The sequence below is a fragment of the Dromiciops gliroides genome, chromosome 3 (assembly GCF_019393635.1).
Source record: "Dromiciops gliroides isolate mDroGli1 chromosome 3, mDroGli1.pri, whole genome shotgun sequence".
NCBI lineage: Eukaryota > Metazoa > Chordata > Mammalia > Microbiotheria > Microbiotheriidae > Dromiciops > Dromiciops gliroides.
In genome coordinates this window covers 256,557,176-256,584,443 of record NC_057863.1, presented here as the reverse complement: position 1 = coordinate 256,584,443, position 27,268 = coordinate 256,557,176, and the positions used below count along the sequence as shown (strand labels likewise).

Here is a 27,268-nt window from a genome sequence, read left to right as displayed (position 1 = left end):
ACCTAACTGTAGCATGCACCTTTTCCCCCTCCCCTCAATTCCTCCCTTGGCTCTCTTCCTTTCCTTCACTAGCTAGATTCGTGTCTGATGCTATTTGTAGAATTGGGAGGAGGGGAGGGAAGAATTATTTCAGTAAATCTCCAAAACTTTGGGTGTCCCTAACCAATACTCAGGCTTTAGTCAGAAGATAGTACCTTTTCAGCTCTCCCCTTTCCTCCTCACATGGATAGGAAAAGTTAGTGTCCACTGCTTGTTGAAGTGTGAGTACTGTGACAGGGTGGGGTATGCTGACTGAGTCTCTGTAGGAAGGGAAGATTCCAAAAAAAAGTCCCAGATCAAAGTTAAAAAGTTGCTTGAAACAGTAGAGAAAGGGAATGAGTACTGTTGGAATTAAAATTCTCCAATGTCAATCCATAAAAATTTTGCTTTTTCTTTTTTGTTCTATGTCTGTAATTAGTCAATACCTGGTACATAATTCTTTTGGGCTTTGAAAAAAATTGTTTTTTTGAAAGTTAAAAAGCTAAAAAGATCAGAGAAATGCTTACTCTGCCAACTTAGTGATTGTTATTGTCTACTTTTTTAAAAAACAAACTCTAACACTTCATATTTAATTTAGAAAAAAGTTTGGCAAGCAATCGGGAGAAAGACCTTCAAATACAAAGGAGAGGACATTCATTCTAAAACTATTCTGCACCTACTAGAAAACTCAGGATGGAATGGAATGATATGTTCTGAAGTTCAATGGAGCTCAAGATGCAGTCCAGGGTGACACCCTGAAAATCTGAGCTTAACATATGTGAAAAAAAGATGGGTTTTCAATAACAAAGACGCATTCAAAACAATTTTAGAAAGAAAACCAGAACTGAAGACATTTGCTTCTTTTTTTTTTAGTGAGGCAATTGGGGTTAAGTGACTTGCCCAGGGTCACATAGCTAGTAAGTGTTAAGTGTCTGAGGCCGGATTTGAACTCAGGTACTCCTGATTCCAGGGCTGGTGCTCTATCCACTGAGCCATCTAGCTGCCCCTAAATATATTGTGATTTGGGGCTTTCTCCATATTCCCTTTTCGTTTTATTAACACAGTCCAATTACTCTTTCAGTACCCATACAGTTTTGTTTTATTTTTGGTTTTTTTGGTGAGGCAATTGGGGTTAAGTGACTTGCCCAGGGTCACACAGCTAGTAAGTGTCAAGTGTCTGAGGCCAAATTTGAACTCAGGACCTCCTGAATCCAGGGCTGGTGCTTTATCCACTTTGCCACCTAGTTGCCCCCGACTTTTTTTTCTTTAATGTACACAAGGAGACAGGGATGAATCTGAAAATCTGATAGAGATAATAAATAGGCAGATAAGGGACATTATGAACAGAACCTGGTGACATCTGCCTACAGATGAATCAATGTTTTTTATGGTACTACATTATGACATGGGAGGCTATATGAAAGGTGGAAAGGAAAAGAGGAAAATAAAGAAGAATATGTGATATGTGATGGGGTCAAATTAAAGGTTAGTAATGAAGGGTCTCAGAAAGAGGGGAGCATATAGGGAAATGGATAGGGAAGAAGGGGGAAAGATTGAATATGTAAAAATATTGGTGGTAGGAGGGGGTTCCACAGATAAATGCTCCTATGGATGAAGAGAGGTGGCTGGGAAGAGATAAGGTTTTCACAGAGGGGCTTTGTTTTCCATAAAGTCTTTTTCTTTTTGTAGAGGATAAGCCAATTAGCTGGGATAGATAATAAATGCTTGCATAAACAAACAAATGAACAAAATAGTGAATCGGTCTTGAAGACAGATTCTGTCTTCAACTGGCAGGGCAGCCAGGTGGCACAGTAGATAAAGCACAGGCCCTGGATTCAGGAGGACCTAAGTTCAAATCTGGCCTCAGACACTTGATGGTTGCTAGCTGTGTGACCCTGGGCAAGTCACTTAACCCTCATTGCCCTGCCCCCCCCCCCCCAAAAAAAAAGACTTACATTGGCTCAGGGTACTTACAGTTAGATTATGTAGACATAGCTTCCTACTCACCTAAATACAAAAGTGACAGGGCACAAGAGACTCAAGCTATTCCCTCAGGCTTGACTACCATAGGCAACACAGAGGCTAGTTCATGAAATTGAACTAAATCAACTGTATATTCATGGAATAAACTTTCCTTTCCCTAAATGTCCTTTCATCACTTACTGCTATGTAAACCTACATTTCATTATCTCCTGTTCTATGAGTATTTTATTTCATTCCAATCTCAAATCTACAGCAATAACAATGGCTAACATTTATATAGCACTTACTGTGTGCCAGTGCTTTCCAATTATTATCTTATTTGATCCTCACAACAACCCTGGGACATAGGTGCTGTTATTTATCACCATTTTACAGTTGAGGAAACTAAGACAAATAGAGATTAAGTAACTAGACCAGGGTCAAACAGCTTGTAAGTGTCTGAGGCTGACTCCAGGCCTGTCACTAAACTGCCCTGGGTCAGGCCTGGCCTATTATACTGTGGGACTGTAAGCAAGTCACTTGAACTCTTTGGGCCTCAGTTTCCTTGTCTATAAATAAGCAAATCAGAATAGGTGGCTTCTGAGGCATCTTCCAACTCCATATTTATGGTCCTATCTAATGAAATTTCACTTTTTCCTACCCATTTAAGGTTTATAAAATCCTTTTTTTCCATAATGGGGTCTTTTGGTCATAGACCATCCTTTTATCAATAACCTGCCAGCTTATTAATAAAATGATTCAATTAACCAGAAACTGTCTCATATTTTAATCACCATTACATTAGCTTAATAGCTATCTAATTTTAGGGCAGGAATTGACAACTTCCCCAAAGTGGCAAACTCAGGCCAAGCTTCTGTTAATTTACTTGTGACTGGGTCAGCATAGCAATGGTGTCTCAGAAAATAGAGCCCTGACTAGTAGTGTCTATATCTTAGCAATCAACATGTTATCAAAGGCAGTAGGAAGGAAATCCAGGCTCTGGAGGAGGAATGCTGATAGGAAAATGTGACATTTTTACAATTTGACCTAAGGCTAGCCTGGGCAATACTCCTGTTAAACTAAAAACCATATCTCTGCCACCTTCAACCAATAGGCAACAGTTTGCCTGCATTGTTTGTTCTACATTATTAGAAATGAAACAATATGCAGAACTATGATTGATACCACAATATGTCAAGCACAAGGACTTATCTCATTATAGTCACATCAAATAGCCCTGATTTAAAATTGATCCGAAACTCACACTGCCCTCCGATAAATTATAATTAACGTGCCTGATATAATAATTCACACTTAGAAAGCATTCTAAGCTTTTTCCTCCCAAAAATTCTATGAGGTAAGCAGTACAAATATTATTGCCCTGACTTTTCAAGTAAGAAATTTGAGGCTCAGTGAGGTACAATTTGACTCCAAATGTCAAAAGAAAGTTCAAATATTTATAGATTTCCCATTTTTCAAATCTAGAAATGTCTATGGAAAAATAAAGCAACTTTTAGAAGAGGTGATGGAGAAGTACAGAGATATATAAGCATTCTTAGACTTGGCCAATGTGTTGACTTGTTGGGCTTGACTAAATTAACAAATCTGATACAATAGAAAAAGGATTAGGAAATAGTGGGGAAAGAGTTATCAATAAAACTTTTTTTAAAAAATGCAGAGATACAAATGTAGCTACTTTGTTGCTACCTTGTTAAATTTTTTGTCCTTCAAAAATATAACAAAAGTTCAGTTTTTTGTACTTTTCTAATCTTTACATGTTGTATTTGCTAATGACTGCTACATTCACAAAAATGTTTTTAAACAGAAAATTAGATAATGTCCAACTTTTCATGGTTCTGTGACTGAGAACTTAGTATAAATAAAAACAATTCCTTCTCCCTCAAAGACAAAGATGGAGGATGGGAAATGGTTCATTGTTATGGGGATCCAGATATATCACAGAATCTTTGGGACTTAAAATGGTAATCTAATCTACCTACTGCCATTATCTATTGAGTAGGTATACAAAGCATATGCTAAAGGTGCCATAGTGACTGTCAAGAACTTTTGAAAAACAGGGATAAAGGAAACAAGGAAAAGTTCATATGTCAGAAACTCAGGTATTTACTTTATCACATGAAAATTTTATTTGACTAAAAGCTGTATTTTATGAACCTAATATACTAAAAAGAAAATAATTAAGTTGTACTTATCAATCTATCAAATAAGTAAAAATGGAGGGGGGTTACAGTTATTAATGTCAGCCAATGAAGTGAAGATCAATGATAGATCATATTGACAAAGATTTCACCTAGTGATACTGACCTGAAATTGGAAACCTTTCCTGAATCAGTAATTTTCACCAAAATAAACAAATCCAAAACTATGAATGCATTCCAAATATCCTTTTAGAAAGATCTATAAAAACCCATAAATTCTCAAAGATACTTAGGAAAGGTCATCACAAGGGGATATAATAGTGTTTCATTTTAATACTATTCACCTCTGTTTTGACTCTCTCAACCCAAACCAGGTCCCCTTTTTTCTATTTCTTCTCTTTCATTGCTTTATTTAAGGAGTTCCCTGAAACTTCAATCTTTCCACAAGCCCAAGGCTCACTTCTGTTTAATACCTTCTCTGTGACAACTAGAGCTTTCCAATAGATAAAAAAGGCTGAGTTTGGGTGGGGTGGGGTAGGGTGAGGGTGGGTGGGATAGGGATAGGGGGGTGGAGGGTGGGGGGTGGTAGGAAGTTGTTTCATTTTAAATGTATATAGGGCCATTTAAAAAATCTGTATGCTCTGCCCAGCACCCAGCAATGCTAATACTTCACAAATAGTGGTGGACACACATGGAGTAACTCACCCCTTTATGTTTAGCTTCTTCATTCAAAGCTGTCACCCAAGCCACTTGCCACTGGCTCCTCCAGCTGTTTAGAGATAGTACCCATTTCAGCAAGAAACCCAAATCCTCCTGTACAGGCTGGAAGGACTCTGCTGGCATCCTGCAGGGACCGGATCCAACAATGACCAAGGCATATTGCACCAAATATATGCTTACAATCACCAGGGCAGCGATGAACAGAGTGACCATGGTCAGCCACTGGATCTCATCGATCCAATAACCTAGACAAACCATGTCAGTTAGTCTCATTCCAATTTCTCTGGGGGAAAAAAATCACTGCTCAACTAGGCTGGTGGAAAATTCAAGTTATCCACAAAAGGTACGCTCCTCATTTGAGAATGATGAGTTCAAGATTTGTCCATCCAGTTTGGGAATACCTGGCTTGAAGTTAAGTTTCTGATGCTGTAAAGGAGATGGAGAAAAGGCAGATAGAGGGAGAAAGGTAGAAAGTGGGAGAGAAGAGGGAGAATGAATTAACAAGTTATCTCTTGTAAGTTTGAGTAATATAAGCCACTTTTCAGAAGTCTTCCAGTCAATCCAGTTTATCAGTTAGTACTTAGGCAGTTTCACTTTCGTAGGGTAAAGGAATGGATTATAGGAAAGTGAGAATGCTCCAGGGTGAAGGTAAGCAGAGCTTACATACTACAGAAATCCCCCAAAGTCACAAACAATAGCCAAGGTTTACCGAGGAATAAATACACCTACACAATGAGCATTCACAAGCCATTATTTAAGCCCAGCATTAAGAAAAAGAAAAAGAAAAAAAGAAAATTTGAGGTCCCGTCCCCCCCACCTAGCCCTCAGGAAAAAAAAAAGAGGAAAAAACTGGTGCAAATGTTGACGGAAGCCTGCCTTTCTGCTTCCCCTCTCAACCAGAGCCGCGGGAAAATGGGTCAACTCCAGCAATTACAGATATTCCCTCCCTGGTCTTCCCAGTTCCATAGTCACGGTGCACAGACCTTTTCTGCTGCCTGGCTCAAAGCTAGCCAGGCTGCAACTAAGGTGTGTCCTACAAAAGGTCCCAAGCGGGAGGAAGAGAAAGGAGAGCAACACCTCCAGAGAAAAACGAGTAGGAGGGGCATGGATCTGACAAGCCTCACCCACGCGCTCCAGTCCCAAGAAAATGGCCAGGCGCCAGAGGCTGGGAAAAACTCCATCTCCTTGCAAGGCTAGACGTGGGCTTTCACCAATCACAGCCCCGGCGCCAGGTCTTAGCGTACTGCCGGACTGCCCGCTCGACGACTTGAGTCTGAGGCTCCCACCAATGGAGAAGAAAGGAAAGAATGCACATTCACGTTGTCCTACATCCTTCCCTGACTCACTCCCGGGCTACAGCCGTTCAAATTTTCCTCCGTTCTTCCTGGTTTGCACGCTTACCGAATGAAAAAGAAAAGGTTATATCGTTAGTCCTATCGATTTGGAAGCGCCCAGGAAAATGACGTTTGTTTCTCACTCCCTCCCCACCAATGCATGAGGAGTTCTGTCTGTTCTCCCAGCAACTTTTTGCTGAGGTAGCAAGAGAGAAAGGCGAGAATAGCCTTTATAAGTCATCAGGACGTCACTGTTACAAAAACAGCATCAGCCCAAGTAACCATCTGCTCAAATGAGTACCCCAGTATTCCTTTAGGAGGTCTCTTACGCTGTTGACATTGGGGAAAGGGGGGAAAGAGGTGGTTTCCTCACGACTTCTTTTATGGATAACATTCATGATTCCTACAAGACACAGACTTTCCTATTAACAAGTAAGACAAAGGGAACTATTATTGTTCTGTGAATTTTTTTTAAGTAAAATTCACTCTTAAAGGGTGCTTTCCAGGCCATATGTGAAGTAGCAAATTTGTGTCTGAAAGTAAGTGCATTGTTAACCTAGCTAATGTAGAGATGTTTTCCATGACTACTCATGTATAACTTACATTGAATTGCTTGAGTTCTTGGGGGTGGTGGGGTGGGAAGGGAGGGAGGAAGAGAAATTGGAACGCAAAGTTTTAAAAAAACTGATGTCAAAAATTGCTTTTACATGTAATTTGGTAAACAAAATTCTAAACAATGAAAAAAAAGTAAGTGAATTGTCACATGTGAGATTAGTAATATTTCTGCCTTGTGTGGGAACTAAAGTTGGTGTAACCCCTAAGTAGTTTTTTGTTTCTTTTGTTTTCTTTTCTTTCTTTTTTTTTTAAGAGACTCTGGGGTGGGAGGGTAGGACAGACTCTGGGTCTGATAGTAAAGCATCTAATCACCATTATAACTGTATGACCAGGTGACTGAGACAGAAGAAAGGGAATTAAGGCAGAGGGTGAGGTCTAGCGCCAACCACCGCATTCAGAAGAGCTTCAGCATTGACTATGACAGGAGAGACAGGACCATACAGAATCAACCCATCCAAGAAAGCTGGATAGACTTCCACAAGCACAAAATCTTAATATACAAAGTGAAGCTAGAAATATGAGTAAGCAGAAGGAAACAGACTACTCATGTATAACTTACTATGTTTTTTTTTCTCAACAAACATTTATTTTATTTTCCATTTACATGTAAGAGTAGTTTTCAACATTCATTTTCATAAGATTTAGAGTTCTAAGTTTTTCTCCCTCCCTCCCTCCCTTTCCTCCCCCCTTCCACAAGATCACAATCAGGTTATATATGTACAATCCACAAGTGTTCTTTTTATCAGTTCTTTCTATAGCAGTGCATAGTTTGCTTCCTCATTAGTTCCTTTGGATTGTCTTGGATCATTCTACTGCTGAGAGTAGCTAAGTCATTCACAATTACTCATTGAACAATACTGCTGTCACTATGCACAATGTCCTCTCAGCTCTGCTCACTTCACCATACATCAATGTTCATTAGTCTTTCAAGGTTTTTCAGGGATCATCCTGTTTGTCATTTCCTGTAGCACAAGTCCATTCCACTACAATCATATAACACAGCTTTTTCCATCATTCCTCAATTGATGGACATTCCCTTGATTCTCAATTCTTAGCCTCCACCAAGAGTTGCTATAAATATTTTTTGTACAATTTTTCCCCCTTTTCCCTTTTTCATGATTACTATTGTTAACTGTTTCCCTTCCATCCTATTCCCTTCCCCATGATATTTATTCTATTATCCATCTTCTTTCATCCTATCACTCTTCAAAAGGGATTTGCTTCTGTCTGTCCCCTCCCCCACTCTGCCCTTCCTTCTTTTGCCCCACTCTCTTTATCCCCTTCCCCTCCTATTTTCCTGCAGGGTTATAGAGATTACTCTACCCAATTGAGGGTGTACATTAGTCCCTCCTTGAGCCAATTCTAATGAGATTGAGGTCTTTGAGCCAATTTTAATGAGTGTTAGGCTCATTTACTGCCCAGATTAAATAGATGACTCCACCCAGTTGGGTGTGTCTATTAGTCCCTCCTTGAGGCAGCTCTGATGAGTTTAAGATCTTTGAGCCTTTTCTGAAGAGTGTAAAATTCATTTACTGCCCTGCTCCTCTCCCATCTCTTCCCCCACTCCATAAGCCTTTTCCTGTTACTTTCATGTAGGATTTCACTTCTGCCCTTCCCCCTCCCCCAATGAATTCCCTTCACCCCTCAATTTAACCCTAAAGATGTTATCATCTAGTTAAGTGACACAGTGGACAAATCATCACCCCTGGACCCAGGGGGATCCCAGCCAAAACCTGGCCTCAGACACAAGACAGTAGCCCACTGTACCACCCCAGGTATGTCCCCCAGCTCCAATTTTTTTTTTTATGGTTCTCTAGGGTCTTGTATTTGAAAGTCAGATTTGCCATTCAATTCAGGTCTTTTCATCACAAATATATTAAAGTCTTCTTTTTCATTAAAGTTCCATTTTTTCTGCTGAAAGATAATGCTGAGTTTTGCTGGGTAGGTGATTCTTGGTTGTAATCCCATTTCCTTTGCCCTTTGGAATATCATATTCCATGCCCTCCAGTCCTTTAATGTAGAAGCTGCTACATCTTGTGCTATCCTGACTGGGGCTCCACAGTACTTGAATTCTTTCTTTTTGGCAGCCTGCAATATTTTCTCCTTGACCTGAGAGCTCTGGAATTTGGCTATAATAATGCTGGGAGTTTTTTTTCTTGGGATCTCTTTCTGGGGGTGATCGGTGGATTCTTTCAATTTCTATTTTAGCTTCTTCTTCTAGAATTTCAGGGCAATTTCCCCTGAGAATATCTTGGAAGATGGTGTTTAAGCTCTTTCCTTGATCATGGTTTTCAGGTAGACCAATAATTTTCAAATGATCTCTCCTGGACCTATTTTCCAGGTCAGCAGTTTTTCCCAGAAGATATTTCACATTGCCCTCTATTTTTTTATTCATTTGGATTTGCTTTATTGTGTCTTGGTTTCTCATAAAGTCACTGGCTTCCATTTGTTCAATCCTAATTCTTAGGCAATTATTTTCCTCAGAGAGCTTTTGTACCTCTTTTTCCATTTGACTTTTCAAGCTGTTGACTTTTTTCTCATGTCTTTCCTGCATCACCCTCATTTCTCTTTCCATTTTTTCCTCTACCTCTCTAATTTTATCTTCAAAGTCCTTTTTGAGCACCTCTATGGCCTGAGACCAATTCATATTTTTCTTGGAAGCTTTAGATATAGGGGCCCTGATGTTGACATCTTCCTCTGAGGGTGCCCCTTGGTCTTCCTTGTTACTGAAGAAACTTTCTATGGTCCTCACCTTTCTCTGTCACCTCATCTTGCCTTTCTTTAACTAGACTTTTAGTTCCTTAAAGTGGGGCACTGTTTCCAGGCTGCAGTATCCCAAGCTTAAGAAGTCCCAGGTGGTATGATTTAAGGAGGATCAGGGTCTTCACTCACCTGGCCTGTTCCCTGGTCCTTAGATGACCCCAGACCAACTTGCCAATCAACCAGCTTTGTGTGTTGTGGTTGTTAGCTCCAAGGAGCCTGTGCCCCTCCCCCACCTGGGCCACTTCTACTGGAGCCTACCACCTGGTTCTCAGTAGGGGTGTAAAATCCAAGTTCTGCCTTAGCACCAGCATAAACCCCTGTAGTCTCTCCCCTGCCCAGGGCTCAGCCCACTCACCAGACTGTGAGCTTAGTTCAGATGACACTGGTGCTTCAGCTGATTCAGAGGCTCTGGGGGTCTCCTTCTCTGGTGAGGACTCCCTGAGACTGGATCTGTGTCAGGGTGACTGTGGGGTTGGGCCCAACTCCTGTATCAGCACAGCAGCTCCCTCCTTCTGACTTTCCAAGCCGTTCTTGGTTAGAAGATGATTTCAGCACATTCTTCTGTGAGTTTTGCTGCTCTGGGCATTTTCCTATGAGCTCACTGCCTTTCTTCCGCCATCTTGGCTCCGCCCCTCATGTATAACTTATTTTGAATTGCTGAAGTTCTTGTGGGTGGGGGGTGGGAATGGAGGGAGGAAGAGAAGTTGAAACCAAAGTTTTTAAAAATTGATGTTAAAATTTGTTTTTACATATATTTTGGAGAATAAAATTCTATTCAAAGCAAAAAAAAAGAAATATGAGTAAGCAGAAGGAAACAGAAAACAATGAAGAAATATGTTGGATAAAGAGATGATGAAAGGGCAGCTAGATGGTGCAGTGGTAAAGCACTGGCCCTGGATTCAGGAGTACCTGAGTTCAAATCCGGCCTCAGACACTTGACACTTACTAGCTGTGTGACCCTGGGCAAGTCACTTAACCCTCATTGCCCTGCAAAAAAACAAAAAATCAAAAAAAAAGAGATGATGAAGAGGCAAACACAGAAAAGAGCAAATTAACAATAGTTAAAAAGAAAGCAGAAGAAAAAAAGTCTTAGCCTAATGGATTCCAAGACTGGTTGGGAGAAATGAAGCAGTTTTAAAAATAAAATTAGAAGGAGTTGAACAGGGGTGGGGGTGGGGGTGGGGCGAGGAAGCTAGGAGGTGCAATGGATAAAGCACTGGCCTTGGATTCAGGAGGATCTGAGTTCAAATTCGACTTTAGACATTTGACACTTAGCTGTGTGACCCTGGGCACATCACTTAACCCTCATTGACCCACAAATTTAAATTAAAAAAAAAAAGTACAGGAACAGGGGGAAAAATGGAAGGAAAATAGATTTTTGTGGAACATTTTCATTATATTATTGATACTGGTATATAATTCCTGTTCTTTCCTTTATTATTCTCTTGTGTAGGCATTAGGATCATTTTTGTTTCCTAAAAGGAATTTGCTAGGGATGTTTCTTTTTCATTTTTGGGGGGGAAAATATAGCATAGGAATTGTTTTTTAAATGGCTGATAAAATTCCCATGTAAAATTTTCACTTAATTTTTCTTGGTCTTTCTTCCATTAGATTAGTTAAATGTTTATCAATTTTACTGGTGCTTTCAAAGAAATGGATTTTAGTTTTAATTATTATTTGAGGAGCCTTTTTATTTCCTAAAATATCTATTTCTACTCTAATTTTCAATCATTCCTCTCTGTGATTATTTAGGTTTATTTACTTATTGATTTTCAAGTTTCTTAGATTACCTACTCAGTTAATTGATCCCAATTTTTTCTATTTTGATCATGTATGTTTTCAAGGATTGTAATGCTTCTTAAGAGAACTGCTTTAGCTGCATCTCAAATTTTGGCATACTGTATCACTGTTAGGTGACACAGTGGATACAGTGCCAGGTCTGAAGTCAGGAAGATTATTTTTTCTGAGTTCAAATCTGGCCTCAGAAATTTACCAGGTGTGTGACTCCAGGAAAGTCACTTAACCCTGTTTGCCTCAGTTTCCTCATCTATATAAAAAGTGCTAGAGAAGGATATGGCAAACCACCCCAGTATCTTTACCAAGAAAATCCCAAATGGGGTCAAAAGGAGTTGGACACAACTAAAATGACTAACAACTATCACTGTTAAAATTCTCTTTATGTATATTTTTAAATGTGTTTTTGACTCGTTATTCAATGTTATTTTCTGTATTATGTTTTAAGCTATGATTTAAGAAGATGATTAGCATTTTTTCTGCTTGCTTATATTTTCTCTGTACTCTAATGTTCTATTTTTGTAAATGTAACATGACATACATTTATACATATATATTCTTTAATGTACATATTTGCAAGACACCAAATATCTCTTAGATCTAATTTCCCACATGGTGTGTTTAGTTCTATATTATCCCTTTTTAGCTTTGTGTCAGATTTGTCCAGCTCCAAGAGAGAAACATTAAGGAAAGCTACACTTTTTGATACTTCATTTACATCTTTTTACTGTTTAGTTAACTTTGTGAGTTTATATACTATGACATTTGGTGCAAAATTTTTTGCTATTGATGATTATTTTTTTAAATTTCTTCAATATCTTTAAACAATATAATTTGTTTCTCTCTTTAAGTGAACTAATCCAATCATTTTCGAAAGCAATTTTGAGCAATACTGGTACTAGTTCTATACCCTAGATCAAGAAAGAGGGAAATTACCCATATCTTAATAGGAGCTTTTTATTTTTTTTGATGGCAAAGAATTGGAAACTAAGGGGAAGTTCCTTAATTGAAGAATTAGTTATGGTATGTGAATGTGATGGAATATTGTTGTGCTTTAAGAGGAAAGTGGTGGGTTTTGACAAACATGAGAAAACTACCCACATGTACAAAATATATTTATAGCTGCTCTTTTTGTGGTGTCAAAGAATTGGAAATTGAGGAGATGCCCATCAATTGGAGAATGGCTGAACAAGTTGTGGTATATGAATGTAATAGAATACTATTGTGCTGTAAGAAATGATGAGTAATAGGAGTTCAGAGAAACCTGGAAGGACTTGATGATGAGTGAGATGAGCAGAACCAGGAGAACATTGTACACAGTATCAACAACATTGTGTGTTGATCAACTGTGATAGACTTGATTCTTCTAAGCAATACACTGGGGGGCAGCTAGGTGGCGCAGTGGATAGAGCACCGGCCCTAGAGTCAGGAGTCCCTGAGTTCAAATCTGGCTTCAGACACTTAACACTTACTAGCTGTGTGACCCTGGGCAAGTCACTTAACCCCAATTGCCTCATTAAAAACAAAACAAAACAAAACAAAAAGCAATACACTGGTACAAGAGTTCCAAAGGACTCATGATGGAAAATGCTCTCCAAACCCAGAAGAAAAAAAGAACAGATTGATACAGATTGAACCATACTATTTCTATTGGTTTTTTTTTGTTGTTTTTCTTTTTTTGAGGTTTTCCCTTTTTGCTCAGATTCTTTTCTCATTACATGATTAATGCAGAAATATGTTTAATGTGATTATACATATATAACCTATATTAGAATACTTACCGTCTTGGGGAGGTGGGGGGAGGGAGGGGAGGGAGGGAGAAAATTTTGAAACAAGAAATCTTATAAAAACAAATGTTGGGGTGGCTAGGTGGTGCAGTGGATAAAGCACTGGCCCGGGATTCAGGAGTCCCTGAGTTCAAATCCGGCCTCAGACACTTGATACTTACTAGCTGTGTAACCCTGGGCAAGTCACTTAACCCCCATTGCCCCGCAAAAAAAAAAAAAATTGAAAATTCTCTCTACATGTAACTGGACAATAATAAGATATTTATATGAAAAAATAACTTGTATGAACTGATGCAAAATGAAATTAGTAGAACCAGCAGAATAACCTACACAATAATAGCAGTAGCATAAAGATAATTAACTTTGTTTTTTGTTGTTGTTGTTGTTGTTGTTGTTTGGTCAGGCAATTGGGGTTTAAGTCACTTGCCCAGGGTCACACAGCTAGTAAGTGTCAATTGTCTGAGGCCAGATTTGAACTCAGATCCTCCTGACTCCAGGTCCAGTGCTCTATCCATTGTGCCACCTACCTACCTCAAGATAATTAACTTTGAAAAAATTAGTAACTACCATCAACACAATGACCCACCACAATTCCAAAAGACACACAATGAATGAAACATACTATACTCCTAGATAGAGAACCAATGAGTTCAGAGTACAGATTGAAGTATGTTTTTCTCCTTTTTAAATTGCTTTTTAAAGAACATGGATAATGCTGAAAATTGCTTTGCATGACTATACATATTTATCAAGGAGTCTGTTTTTCTTGCTTTCTCAATGAGTGAAAAAGTTGGTGGGAGGAGTGAGAGAATTTGGAATTTTTTTAAAAAGCCTCTGTGCTTTAAAAATTTTTTAAAAAAAGAAAGAATTTAGATCTCTGATTAATTCAATCATAATCCATAAGTACAGAACATTGAAAATGAATGAGGTTATTCATCTCTTGCCAGGGAAGTAAAGGACATAAAACACAGGATGAGATACATTTATAATATTGCCAAAATGATAATTTGTTTTGATGAACAATGCTTGTTTGTTGTAAGGGATTTAAAAAAAATTATGATGTGGTGGGTCAGTGTGAAGGAAGAGATAATAAATGTTTTTGTAAATAAAATTTTAAAAAGGAAAAATGTGGAAGCTCTAGAAATAGACTAACATCAAAAAAATTTCCCCCCAGTTTCCTGCTTTTCTCTTAATTTTAGAAGCATTATTGTGTTAGTGCACAAACTTTAAATTTTAGGTAATCAAAATTATCCATTTTACCTCCTGTGAACCTCTCTATCTCAAATTCTTCCCTTATCCAAAGATTTGACAGGTAATTCCTTCTGTCCACCAATTTGCTTATGATATTTCCCTTTATGTCTAAATCATGTATCCATTATAGGCTTATTTTTATATGGTGTGAAATGTTAGTTTATGTCTATTTTCTGCTAGAATGGTTTCATTTTTCCCAATAGGGGTTTTTTTTTTTTGGTCAAACGGTGAGTTTTGCCCCAATAGCTAGGAACTAGCTCTTTGGGTTTATCAAAAACTAGACTATTGGGGCAGCTAGGTGGCACAGTGGATAGAGCACCTGCCCTGGAGTCAGGAGTACCCAAGTTCAAATACAGCCTCAGACACTTACTAGCTGTGTGACCCTGGGCAAGTCACTTAACCCCAATTGCCTCACTTAAAAAAAAAAGTAGATTACTTTTATAAATTTGGTTCAGTTCTCTATATATTTGAGAAATGAGCCCTTTATCAGAAATAATTGTTGAAAAATTTCTTTCCCCCATTTTTCTGCTTTCCTTATAGTTTTGGTTGCATTCATTGTGTTTGTGAAAAACTTTTTAATTTCATATAATCAAAATTATCTATTTTACATTTTGTAATGCTCTCTATATCTTCTTTGGTCCTAAATTCTTCCCCTGTCCATAAATCTGACAGATAAGCTATTCCATGCTCTCTTACTTTGCTTTATGGTATCACCTTTTTTGTGTAAATCATGTACCCATTTTGACCTTATCTTGATATATAGTGAGAGATGTTGGTCTATACCTAGTTTCAGTCATACTGTTTTCCAGTTTTCCCAGCAGTTTTTCCAAATAATGAGTTTTTGTTCCAAAAACTTGGATCTTTGGATTTACCAAATACTAAATTACTATGGTCACTTACTATTATGTAATTTGTAGCTAATCTATTCCACTGATCCACCATTCTATTTCTTAGTACCAGATTGTTTTGATAATTACTGCTTTATGATACAGTTTGAGATCTGGTATAGCCAGACCTTCTTTCACATTTTCTTCATTGATTCCATTGATGTCCTTGAACTTTTGCTCTTCCAGATTTTTGTTATTTTTTTTCTAGCTCTATAAAATAATTTTTGATAGTTTGATTGGTACAGCACTGAATAGATTAATTGAGGTAGAATTGTCATTTTTATTATATTGGCTCAGTCTACCTATGAGCAATCAACATTTTTCTAATGGTTTAGATCTAACTTTATTGATATGAAAATATTTTATTATATTACTGTGTTCATAGAGTTCCTGGGTTTGTCTTGGCAGGTAGACTCTCAAGTATTTTATATTGTCTATACTTATTTTAAGTGGAATTTTTCTTTCTATCTCTTGTGGTTGGACTTTGTTGGTAATATGTAGAAATGCTGATCATTTATGTGGGTTAGTTTATATCCTGCAACTTTGCTAAAGTTGTTAATAATTTCAGGTAGTTTTTTTGGGTTTTTTGGGGGAGGGGGTTGGTGAGGCAATTGGGGTTAAGTGACTTGCCCAGGGTCACACAGCCTGTAAGTGTTAAGTGTCTGAGGTTGGATTTGAACTCAGGTCCTCCTGACTCCAGGGCTGGTGTTCTATCCAGTGCACCACCTAGCTGCCCCAGGAAAGTCAATGGTTTTTTTTGTTTTTTGTTTTTCAGGTAGTTTTTTTTTTAGGTGATTCTCTGGGATTTTCTAAGTATAATATCATATTATCTGCAAAACCTAACAGTTTCATTTCCTCATTGCTTATACTTATTCCTTCAATTTTTTCTTGTCTCATTGCAATAGCTAGCATTTCTAGTACAATACCAAATAGTAATGATGATAATGAATTTCTTGCTTCACTATTTTATAGGAAAAACTACTAGCTTATCCCATTATAGAAAATGCTTGCTTTTCATTTTAGACAGATATTACTTATCACTTTAAGAAAGGTCCATTAATTCCTATGCTTTTTTTCCTCACTTTTTAATTTAATTTAATTTTACATATAAGGTATTTTATTTTTTCCATTACATGTAAAGATAGTTCTCAACTTTTGTTTATACAAGCTTTACAATTTCAGATTTTTCTCCCTCCCTCCCCTCCCTCACCCCTCCCCTAGACAGCAGGTAATCTGATATAGGTTATATCTATATCTATATACATATACATATATATATCTATACACACACATATATATACACATAATAACATTAATCCTATTTCTGCATTAGTCCTGTTATAAGAGAAAAAATCAGAGCAATGATGAAAAACCTCAAAATAGAAAAAAAACACACCAGCACCAAAAACAAAAGAAATAGTATGGTTCATTCAGCATCTATACTCCATGGTTCTTTTTTTTTTTTTCCCTTGGATTTGGAGATCTTCTTCTATCATGAGTTCCCTGGAACTCTTCTGTACCATTGCATTGGTGAGAGGAATATAGTCCATCACAGTAGATCAACACTCAATGTTGATGATACTGTGTACAATGTTCTTCTGGTTCTGCTCATCTCACTCATCATCAGCTCATGTAAGACCCTCCAGGTTTCTCTGAACTCCTCCTGCTCATCATTTCTTACAGCACAATAGTATTCCATTGTATTCATATACCACAACTTGTCCAGCCATTTCCCAATTGATGGGCACCCCCTCAATTTCTAATTCCTTGCTACCACATAAAGAGCAGCTATAAATATTTTTGTACATGTGGGTCCCATTCCCCTTTCCATGATTTCTTTGGGAAAAAGACCTAAAAGTGGTATTGCTGGGTCAAAGGGTATGCACAGCTTTATCGCCCTTTGGGCATAATTCCAAATTGCTCTCCAGAATGGTTGGATCAGTTCACAGCTCCACCAACGATGAATTAGTGTTCCAATTTTCCCACAGCTTCTCCAACATTTATTATTTTCCTTTTTTGTCATTTTAGCCAATCTGATAGGTGTCAGGTGGTACCTCAGAGTTGTTTTAATTTGCATCTCTCTAATCATTAGAGATTTAGAGCATTTTTTCATATGGGAATAGATAGCTTTGGTTTCTTCATCAGAAAACTGCCTGTTCATATCCTTTGACCATTTCTCAATTGGGGAATGACTTGGATTCTTATAAATTTGATTGAGTTCCCTATATATTTTAGAGATGAGGCCTTTATCAGAAGTACTGGCCTCAAAAATTGTTTCCCAGCTTTCTGCCTCCCTTCTAATTTTGGATGCATTGCTTCTGTTTGTACAAAATTTTTTTAATTTAATATAATCAAAATCATCCATTTTGCATTTTATAATATACTCTATCTCTTGTTTGGTCATAAACTGTTTTCCTTTCCAAAGATCTAATAGGTAGACTATTCCTTTCTCTCCTAATTTACCTATGGTATCACCTCTTATGTCTAAATCGTGTATCCATTTTGACCTTATTTTAGTATAAGGTGTAAGATGTTGGTCTATGCCTAATTTCTGCCATACTATCTTCCAGTTTTCCCAGCAGTTTTTGTCAAATATTGAGTTCCTATCCCAGAAGCTGGAGTCTTTGGGTTTATCAAACACTACATTACTAGTGTCATTTACTACTGCATTTCCTGAGCCTAGCCTATTCCATTGATCAACCACTCTATTTTTTAGCCAGTACCAGATAGTTTTGACCACTGACGCTTTATAGTAAAGCTCCAGGTTTGGTACCGCTAACCCACCTTCCTGTGAATTTTTTTTTCATTATTTCCCTGGATATTCTTGATTTTTTGTTTTTCCAGATGAATTTTCTTATTATTTTTTCTAGCTCTATAAAATAATTTTTAGGTAGTCTGATTGGTATGGCACTGAATAAGTAAATTAATTTAGGCAGTATTATCATTTTTACTATATTAGCTCTGCCTATCCATGAGCAATAGTTATCTTTCCAATTATTTAGATCTGATTTGATTTGTGTGAAGAGTGTTTGGTAGTTGTGTTCATAGAGTTCCTGGGTTTGTCTTGGCAAGTAGACTCCCAAGTATTTTATATTATCTACCGTTACTTTAAATGGAATTTCTCTTTCTATCTCTTGCTGCTAGACTTTGTTGGTCATGTATAGAAATGCTGATGATTTATGTGGATTTATTTTATATCCTGCTACTTTGCTAAAGTTGTTAATTGTTTCAAGTAATTTTTGAGTTGATTCTCTAGGATTCTTTAAGTATACAATCATATCATCTGCAAAGAGTGATAGTTTTGTTTCCTCCTTGCCTATTCTAATTCCTTTAATTCCTTTCTCTTCTCTGATTGCTAAAGCTAACATTTCTAGTACAATATTAAATAATAGGGGTGATAATGGACATCCCTGTTTCACCCCTGATCTTATTGGGAAGGCCTCTAATTTCTCTCCATTGCATATAATACTTGCTGATGGCTTTAGGTAGATACTGTTTATTATTCTAAGGAAAGCTCCACCTATTCCTAAACTCTCTAGTGTTTTTATTAGGAATGGGTATTGTACTTTGTCAAAAGCTTTCTCTGCATCTATTGAGATAATCATATGATTTTGGTTGGTTTTCTTATTGATGTGGTTGATCATGTTAATAGTTTCCCTAATGTTGAACCAGCCCTACATTCCTGGTATAAATCCTACCTGGTCATAGTGTATTATCCTGGTGATCACTTGCTGTAATCTCCTTGCTAATATCTTATTTAAGATTTTAGCATCAATATTCATTAGGGAGATTGGTCTATAATTTTCTTTCTCTGTTTTTGCTTTGCCTGGTTTGGGTATCACCACCATATTTGTGTCATAAAACGAATTTGGTTGAACTCCTTTCTTCACCTATTTTTCCAAATAATTTGTATAATATTGGAATTAATTGTTCTTTAAGTGTTTGGTAAAATTCACCCGTAAACCCATCTGGCCCTGGGGATTTTTTCTTAGGGAGTTCATTAATGGCTTGTTCAATTTCTTTTTCTAATATGGGTTTATTTAAGGATTTTATTTCTTCTTCAGTTAACCTGGGCAAAAAAAATACAAACGTATTTTTGTAAATATTCATCCATTTCATTTAGATTGTCAAATTTATTGGCATACAGTTGGGCAAAATAGTTCCTAATTATTGATTTAATTTCCACTTCATTGGTGGTAACATCACCCTTTTTATTTTTGATACTGGTAATTTGGTTTTCTTCTTTCTTTTTTTAAATCAAATTAACCAATATTTTATCTATTTTATTGGTTTTTTCATAAAACCAGCTCTTAGTTTTATTGATTAATTCTATAGTTTTTTTGCTGTCAATCTTATTAATTTCTCCTTTAATTTTCAGGATCTCTAATTTAGTGTGTAATTGGGGATTTCTAATTTGTTCTTTTTCTAGCTTTTTAAGTTGCATGCCCAATTCATTAATCTCCTCTTTCTCTTTTTTATTCCTGTAAGCATTTAGAGCTATAAATTTTCCCCCTAAGCACTGCTTTGGCTGCATCCCATAGATTTTGGTATGTTGTCTCATTATTATCATTCTCTTGGATATAATTATTGATTGTTTCTATGATTTCTTGTTTGGCCCATTCATTCTTTAGAATGAAATTATTTAGTTTTGTTAAGTGGTAAAATTCTAGCTAAACTGTCTAAAATATCTAATGAGTGGTCGCCAATAAATTATAAGCTTTAGCAAGAGTTAGACTTTTAAGCATTTATTAAGGAGAATAAGAATTTGGTAAAGAGAGAGAAAAAGGCCTAGATTCCTATCTATTAAAGGGAGAGCACATTTCTAGCTCCCTTCTCCGCCAGCGTCCAAAGGAAAGAGAGCGAGACTGAGCGCCAGTCTCTTCCTTCCTCCTCCCACTAGCCCGCGTCACTTCCTGACTCCTGGTCTTGCCCTCAAAGACCTTCCCTTCATGGGCAGAACTCCTCTACAGTAAGTATCCAGCAGGTGGCGTTATTCCAATCATTACAGTTTCCAATTGATTTTCATTCTACTTTTCCCTGGCTCTTTCTTTTTTTTTTTCCCAAGGAATGTTTGTTTTATGTAAGACCCACCAAATATGAACAAGAAAATGAATAATTAGTCACACACTCATACACACACACATACTGGTCTCAATGATGCACAATGAGGAAGCAAAGGGGAAGGGATATAGAATTTAAAGAGATAAGAACACGTGAGCTGGTCGAGGGAGAGGAGAAGAGAAGAAATCACAGTTCTAGTCTTCCAGACTTCGGAATGCATTCTGCATATCTTCAAGAAGTTGAGCATAGTCAGCCTTGATCTTGGCTTCACCATCTTTTACTGGATCCTTGAATTTCATTGAGGACAGTTTATAGAGAATATCTCCCTTCTGTTCTTGGATAATGGACCATGTGATTTTATTATCACTCTGGGCAGTTGTTTCAATAGCTCTGCGTGCCATATCATAAAACGCAATCATATTGGAGAGCATGCCTACAGTCTTGTAGAATGGGCAGAACCTGTTATAAGGAGTATATCCATTTTGCTGCAGGAAGTCATCTTTGATAAGTTTTGCTACCTCCAGGGTAATTTTATCTGTTTCTGCTAAAGAAGCCTTGCCCACAAACTGTACAATCTTTGCCAGATCCTATTCTTCCTGCAGGATCTCCTTAGCCTTGGTCCTCAGAGGAACAAACTCTGTAAAATGCTTGTCATAGTACTCATCCAAGGCACGCATATACTTGCTGTAGCTGATCAGCCAGTTTACTGAAGGGAAGTGCTTACGCTGAGCTAGTTTCTTATCTAAGCCCCAGAACACCTGGACAATACCAAGAGTGGCAGATGTGACAGGATCAGAGAAATCACAACCAGGGGGAGAAACAGCTCCTACAATGCTGACGCTGCCTTCTCTTTCTGGGTTTCCAAGACATTTTACTCGGCCAGCTCGCTCATAAAAAGAGGCTAAACGGGCACCAAGATATGCAGGATAACCACTGTCAGCAGGCATTTCAGCTAAGCGACCGGAAATTTCTCTACAGGCTTCTGCCCATCGAGATGTAGAATCAGCCATCATACTGACATTGTAGCCCATGTCATGGAAGTATTCAGACAGAGTAATTCCAGTGTAAATAGAAGCTTCTCTAGCAGTGACAGGCATGTTGGAGGTGTTAGCCACCAAAGCTGTTCTCTTCATTATAGACTCTAACTTCCCATCAACTTCCATTGTTAACTCTGGGAAGTCTCTGAGTACTTCAGACATTTCATTTCCTCTTTCTCCACAACCCACATAGATGATCACATCACTGTTTGAATACTTGGATAAAGACTGTGATATCACAGTTTTTCCACAGCCAAAAGCACCAGGGATAGCGGTAGTTCTTCTTTGTACACATGGGAAAAGGGCATCAAGTACTCGCTGGCCAGTTAACAGAGGGTGATTGGCAGGCAGCTTCTCAGTGACAGGACGGACTTGACGGACAGGCCACCCTTGGACCATGGTGAACTTCTCTTTTACTCCCTCAAATTCAAGTTCCAAGACAACATCTGAGGTATTATAGTTGCCAGGTGGGGCAATGTATGTCACTGTACCTCGGTTATGGGGTGGCAGCATAAGTTTGTGTTTGATGAGGGAGTTCTCATTTACTAATCCATAAATATCACCACCAGTGATATGACTGCCAACCCGAAGGTTTTTATAAGGTATAAAATCCCATTTGATATCTCTGCTAAGAGCAGATACGTTGACTCCTCTGGGAATGTAAATGCTTTGAGTCTGATGGCTGATGTCCGACAAAGGTCTCTGAATGCCATCAAAAATGGCTTCCATTATGCCAGGACCTAGCTCCACAGAGAGGGGTTTGCCAGTCTGGAGTACTGGATCACCAACAGATACACCAGAGGTTTCTTCATACACCTGGATAGTGGCCATCTCACCTTCCAACCGAATAATCTCTCCCACCAGTTCACTATGGCCCACTCTTACCAGTTCATACATAGCTGCACCGGACATGTTACAGGCAGTGACCACAGGTCCTGAGACTCCATATACGTAGCCAAATTCACTTTCCTGATCTTCATCATGAATTTTGGGTAGTTGGGAGAAATCCATCTTGTTAATTTACCTACTACGGCGCAAGCTGCCAAAGACTGTGTGCAAGCGACTGGGGAAAGGAAGCCCTTCAGCTCTGTCACTGCGGATCTCCGTGACTCCAGCAGCTCCCTGGCTCTTTCTTATATGTAATTTTTATTGCATCATGATCTGAAAAGGATGCATTTACTATTTCTTCCTTTCTACATTTGACTATGATGTTTTTGTGCCCTAATACATGGTCAATTTTTGAAAATGTGCCATGTACTGCTGAGAAAAAGGTATATTCCTTTCTATCCCCATTCAATTTTCTCCAGACATCTATCATGTCTAACTTTTCTAGTAATCTATTCACCTCTTTCCCTTCTTTCTTATTTATTTTTCGGATAGATTTATCGAATTCTAAGAGGGGGACATTCAGATCCCCCACTAGTATAGTATTACTGTCTAATTCCTCTTATAACTCATTTAACTTCTCCTCTAAGAACTTGGATGCTATACCACTTGGCACATACATATTTAATATTGATATTACTTCATTATCTATAGTACCTTTAAGCAAGATGTAATTTCCTTCCTTATCTCTTTTAATGAGATCTATTTTTGGCTGCACTTTGTCTGAGATAAGGATTGCTACCCCTGCTTTTTTTACTTTAGCTGAGGCATAATATATTCTGCTCCAGCCTTTTACCTTTACTCTGTATCTCTCTGCTTCAAATGTGTTTCTTGTAAACAGCATATTGTAGGATTCTGGTTTTTAATCCACTCTGCAGTTCGCTTCCGTTTTATAGCAGAGTTCATCCCATTCACATTCACAGTTATTATTACTGACTGTCTATTCCCCTCCATTCTATTTACCCCCTTTGTACTTTTACCCCCTTCTTTCACCCTATTCCTTCTCACCGACGTTTTACTTCTTACCCCTGCCTCCCCCGATCTGCCCTCTCTTTTTATCACCCCCCTCTCTTTTCTTTACCCTTTTCTCCCTTGCTTTTGTCCTCCCTTCTATCAGGCCCCCTCCTTTCCCTTTCCCTTTTGCTTCCCTAAAGAATGAGTTAAGTTTCTTTATCCCAATGAACGTATATGTTATTCCCTCTTTGAATCAAATCTAATGAGAATAGGGTTGAAACAATGTTCCCCCCTCCTTTCTTTCCCTCTATTGTAATAGGTTTTTTTTCACCTCTTTATATGATATAATTCATCCCATTCCACCTCCTCTTTCCTCTCCTCCCCATAGACTCCCTTTTTAACCCCTTAATTCTTTTTTGTATCATCACATCAAAGACAATTTATATTTATACCCTCTATGTAAAGTTCTTCTCTCTGCCCAAATACATTTACAGTTTTTAAGAGTTATGAGTATTATCTTCCTGTGTAGGGATATACACAGTTTGACCTAATAGGGTAACCTTTTTCCCCCCTCTGTTTACCTTTTTAAACTTCTCTTGAGATCGAATTTTCTATTTAGTTCTGGTCTTTTCACCAGGAAAGATTGAAAGTCCCCAATGTCATTAAATGTCCATCTTTTCCCCTGAAAGAAATTGCACATTTTTGCTGGGTAATAGATTCTTGGCTGCAATCCAAGCTCCTTTGCCTTCCGGAATATCGTATTCCAAGCCTTCTGGTCCTTTAATGTTGAAGCTGCCAGGTCCTGAGCAATCCTGACTGTGGCTCCATGATATTTAAATTGCTTCTTTCTGGCTGCTTGGAGTATTTTCTCCTTCACCTGATAATTCTGGAAATTGGCTACAATATTCCTTGGAGTTTTCCTTTTGGGGTCTCTTTCAGGAGGTGATTGGTGGATTCTTTCAATGATGATTTTATCCTCTGATTCTATGATATCAGGGCAGTTCTCCTTAATAATTTCCTGGAGTATGGTGTCTAGATTCTTTTTCTGGTCATGGCTTTCAGGCAGTCCAATGATTCTCAAATTGTCTCTCCTGGATCTGTTTTCCAGATCAGTTGTTTTTCCAGTGAGGTATTTCACATTTTCTTCTATTTTTTCATTTTTTTTTATTCTGTTTGACTGATTCCCGGTGTCTCATGGATTCCTTATCTTCCAACTGTCCCATTTTAATTTTTAAGGCATTGTTTTCTTCAGTGAGATTATGCACCTTTTTTTCCATTTGGCCAAGTGAATTTTTTTTAAATTTTTTTTTTTAAGGAAGGCAATTGGGGTTAAGTGACTTGCCCAGGGTCACACAGCTAGTAAGTGTTAAGTGTCTGAGGCCGGATTTGAACTCAGGTACTCCTGAATCCATGGCCAGTGCTCTATCCACTGCGCCATCTAGCTGCCCTGGCCAAGTGAATTTTTTAAGGAAGTCTTTTCTTCAATGAGATTATGCACCTTTTTTTCCATTTGCCCAAATGAATTTTTTAAGGCTTTGTTTTCTTCAGTGAAATTATGTGCTTCCTTTTCCAAGCTGCTGATTCTTTTTTCATAATTTTCTTGTTTTGCTTTCATTCCTCTCCCCATTTTTTCTTCTACCTCTCTCAATTGGTTTTTAAAATCCTTTTTGAGCTCTTCCAGGAAGGCTTTTTGTTCTTGAGACCAATTCACCTTCCCTTTTGAGGCTACAGATGTAGGCAATTTGAGGCAATTGTCCTCATCTGAGTTTGTGTTGGCTTCTTCCCTATTGATACAGAAGCTCTCAATGGAGAGGGCTCTTTTTTGCTTCTTACTCATTATTGCAGCTTATTTATTTATTTTTTAAGTTAAGGTCTGCTCTGGGGGCACCAGGGTCCCTGTTTTGGGCTTCTTGTGCAGGGGTATAGGTGCTGTGTGACCGGCTTTTTACTCTGAGGTCTTTAATGGTGTGTGGAGATCCCCCGCCTTGCACTTCCTGTCTGATTGCGCTGGGCCAGCCAAGCGCCCAATCTCGGCGTCTGATCCTGCCTGACCCATTCATGGCCCTCTCGGCCGGTGCAGGTAGGTTTTTCCACTGTCCTTCTTGGCCACCAGATTTTTGAGCCAGGTTCCAGGGGCCTCAGTTGTTTGGCTGTGGCCCGCAGCTCCTGCTGACTTGCCCCGACCCCCTCGGCGCTGGGTTGCTGCCCTGCGCTGGGCCTCCCTTTTGCCCAAGTCGGACCGACCTTTTCCTGAAGTCTTCTAAATTATCTCTGGTTGGAGGACTATGTCTCTCTGTCTCTTTGCAGGTTCTGTAGTTTCAGAATCTGTCCAGGGGCTTGATTTAATGTTCTTTTTGAGGGAACAGAAGGAGAGCTCAGGCAACTTGCTGCTTCCTCTCTGCCATCTTGGCTCGACCCCCCCCCCCCCAATTCCTATGCTTTTTAATATTTTGAAGAGTAATGGATGCTGCCAAAAAGCTCTTTCCAAATCTATTGAAATAATAATATGATTTTTGTTGGTTTTGCTATCAATATTTGTGATATGTTGCTATAATCTTCTTGCTAGTATTTTCCTGAATATGCCTTAGAATAATTCTCTTTCTGTTTTGACTTTCCATGATTTAGGCATCAAGACCATATTTGTATCATAAAAAGAATTTAGCAGGAATCCTTTACCTGTTTTTTTAAAAGTTTATGTAAGGGGCAGCTAGGTGGCGCAGTGGATAAAGCACCGGCCCTGGATTCAGGAGTACCTGAGTTCAAATCCGGCCTCAGACACTTTACACTTACTAGCTGTGTGACCCTGGGCAAGTCACTTAACCCCCATTGCCCCACAAAAAAAAAAAGTTTATGTAATATTGGAATTGGTATTTAAATGTATGGTAGATGGGGCAACTAGGTGGTGCAGTGGATAGAGCACTGGCCCTGGAGTCAGGAGTACCTGAGTTCAAATCTGGCCTCAGACACTTAACACTTACTAGCTGTGTGACCCTGGGCAATGTTAAGGGCTAAAATTCTAGCTAAACTGTCTAAAATATCTAATGAGTGGTCGCCAATAAATTATAAACTTTAGCAAGAGTTAGACTTTTAAGCATTTATTAAGGAGAATAAGAATTTGGTAAAGAGAGAGAAAAAGGCCTAAATTCCTAGCTATTAAAGGGAGAGCACATTTCTAGCTCCGCTCTCCACCAGAGTCCAAAGGAAAGAGCCCGAGACTCAGCGCCAGTCTCTTCCTTCCTCCTCCCACTAGTCTGCGTCACTTCCTCCCCGCCAAAGAAAAGACTCCTGGTCTTGCCCTCAAAGACCTTCGCTTCATGGGCAGAACTCTTCTACAGTAAGTATCCAGCAGGTGGCGTTATTCCAATCGTTACAGCAAGTCACTTAACCCCAATTGCCTCACTAAAAATAAAAAAAAAATTTTAATAATAATAATAAATGTTTGGTAGAATTCATTTACAAATCTACTTTGTACTGGATTTTCTCTTCCTTAGAGATGTCATTTATTATTTGTTTAGTTTCTTTTTCTGAGATAAGGTCAATTAAGTATTCTATTTCCTGTTTTTCTAGTGTGGTAATTTATATTTTTGTAAATATTCATTTTATTTAGATTGTTCATTTTATTGGCATATAATTCAGCAATTAGCTCCTAAGAATTACTTTTATTTCCTCTTCATTAGCTGTGAATTCACCTTTTTTATATTTTTGGTACTTTGATTGGTTTTCTTCTTTCTTTTTAAAAACCAAATTCGTGTATAGACTGACATCTTACACCATATACTAAGATGAGGTAAAAATGGGTACATGATTTAAGCATAAAGAGTGATATCATAAGCAGATTAGGAGAGCAAGAAATAGTTTGCCTGTCAGATTTATGGAGAAGGGAAGACTTTTATAACCCAATAAGAAATGGAGAGCAAAATGAGATGTAAAATGGACAATTCTGAAGATATTAAATGGGGGAGGGGGGTGGAGCAATGAGGGTTAAGTGACCTGCCCAGGGTCACACAGCTAGTGGCAATAATGTGTCTGAGGCCAAATTTG

The 27,268-nt window shown here is 38.2% G+C and overlaps 2 protein-coding genes across 5 annotated transcripts in view; both read right to left on the bottom strand.

The window, feature by feature from the left end:
• The window catches only part of C2CD2 (C2 calcium dependent domain containing 2), a 115,984-nt gene extending 109,917 nt beyond the window's left edge, over window positions 1-6,067 (bottom strand). For 3 of the 4 annotated variants that reach the window (XR_006355673.1, XM_043995688.1, XM_043995689.1), the window contains exon 1: window positions 4,845-6,067. Coding sequence is in view for 3 of the 4 variants with exons in the window: in XM_043995688.1 (XP_043851623.1) it covers window positions 4,845-5,132 (288 nt within the window). In the remaining variant the exon portion in view is untranslated. The remainder of the gene's footprint in view (window positions 1-4,844) is intronic. The other variant, XM_043995687.1, reaches the window with a different exon arrangement.
• Window positions 6,068-20,462: 14,395 nt separating this feature from the next.
• On the bottom strand, window positions 20,463-22,455 carry LOC122749354 (V-type proton ATPase catalytic subunit A-like). The gene is given in 1 exon segment (XM_043995690.1): window positions 20,463-22,455. A coding segment is annotated over 1 exon segment (1,854 nt). The 5' UTR covers window positions 22,400-22,455; the 3' UTR covers window positions 20,463-20,545.
• Between the last annotated feature and the right edge of the window lie 4,813 nt (window positions 22,456-27,268).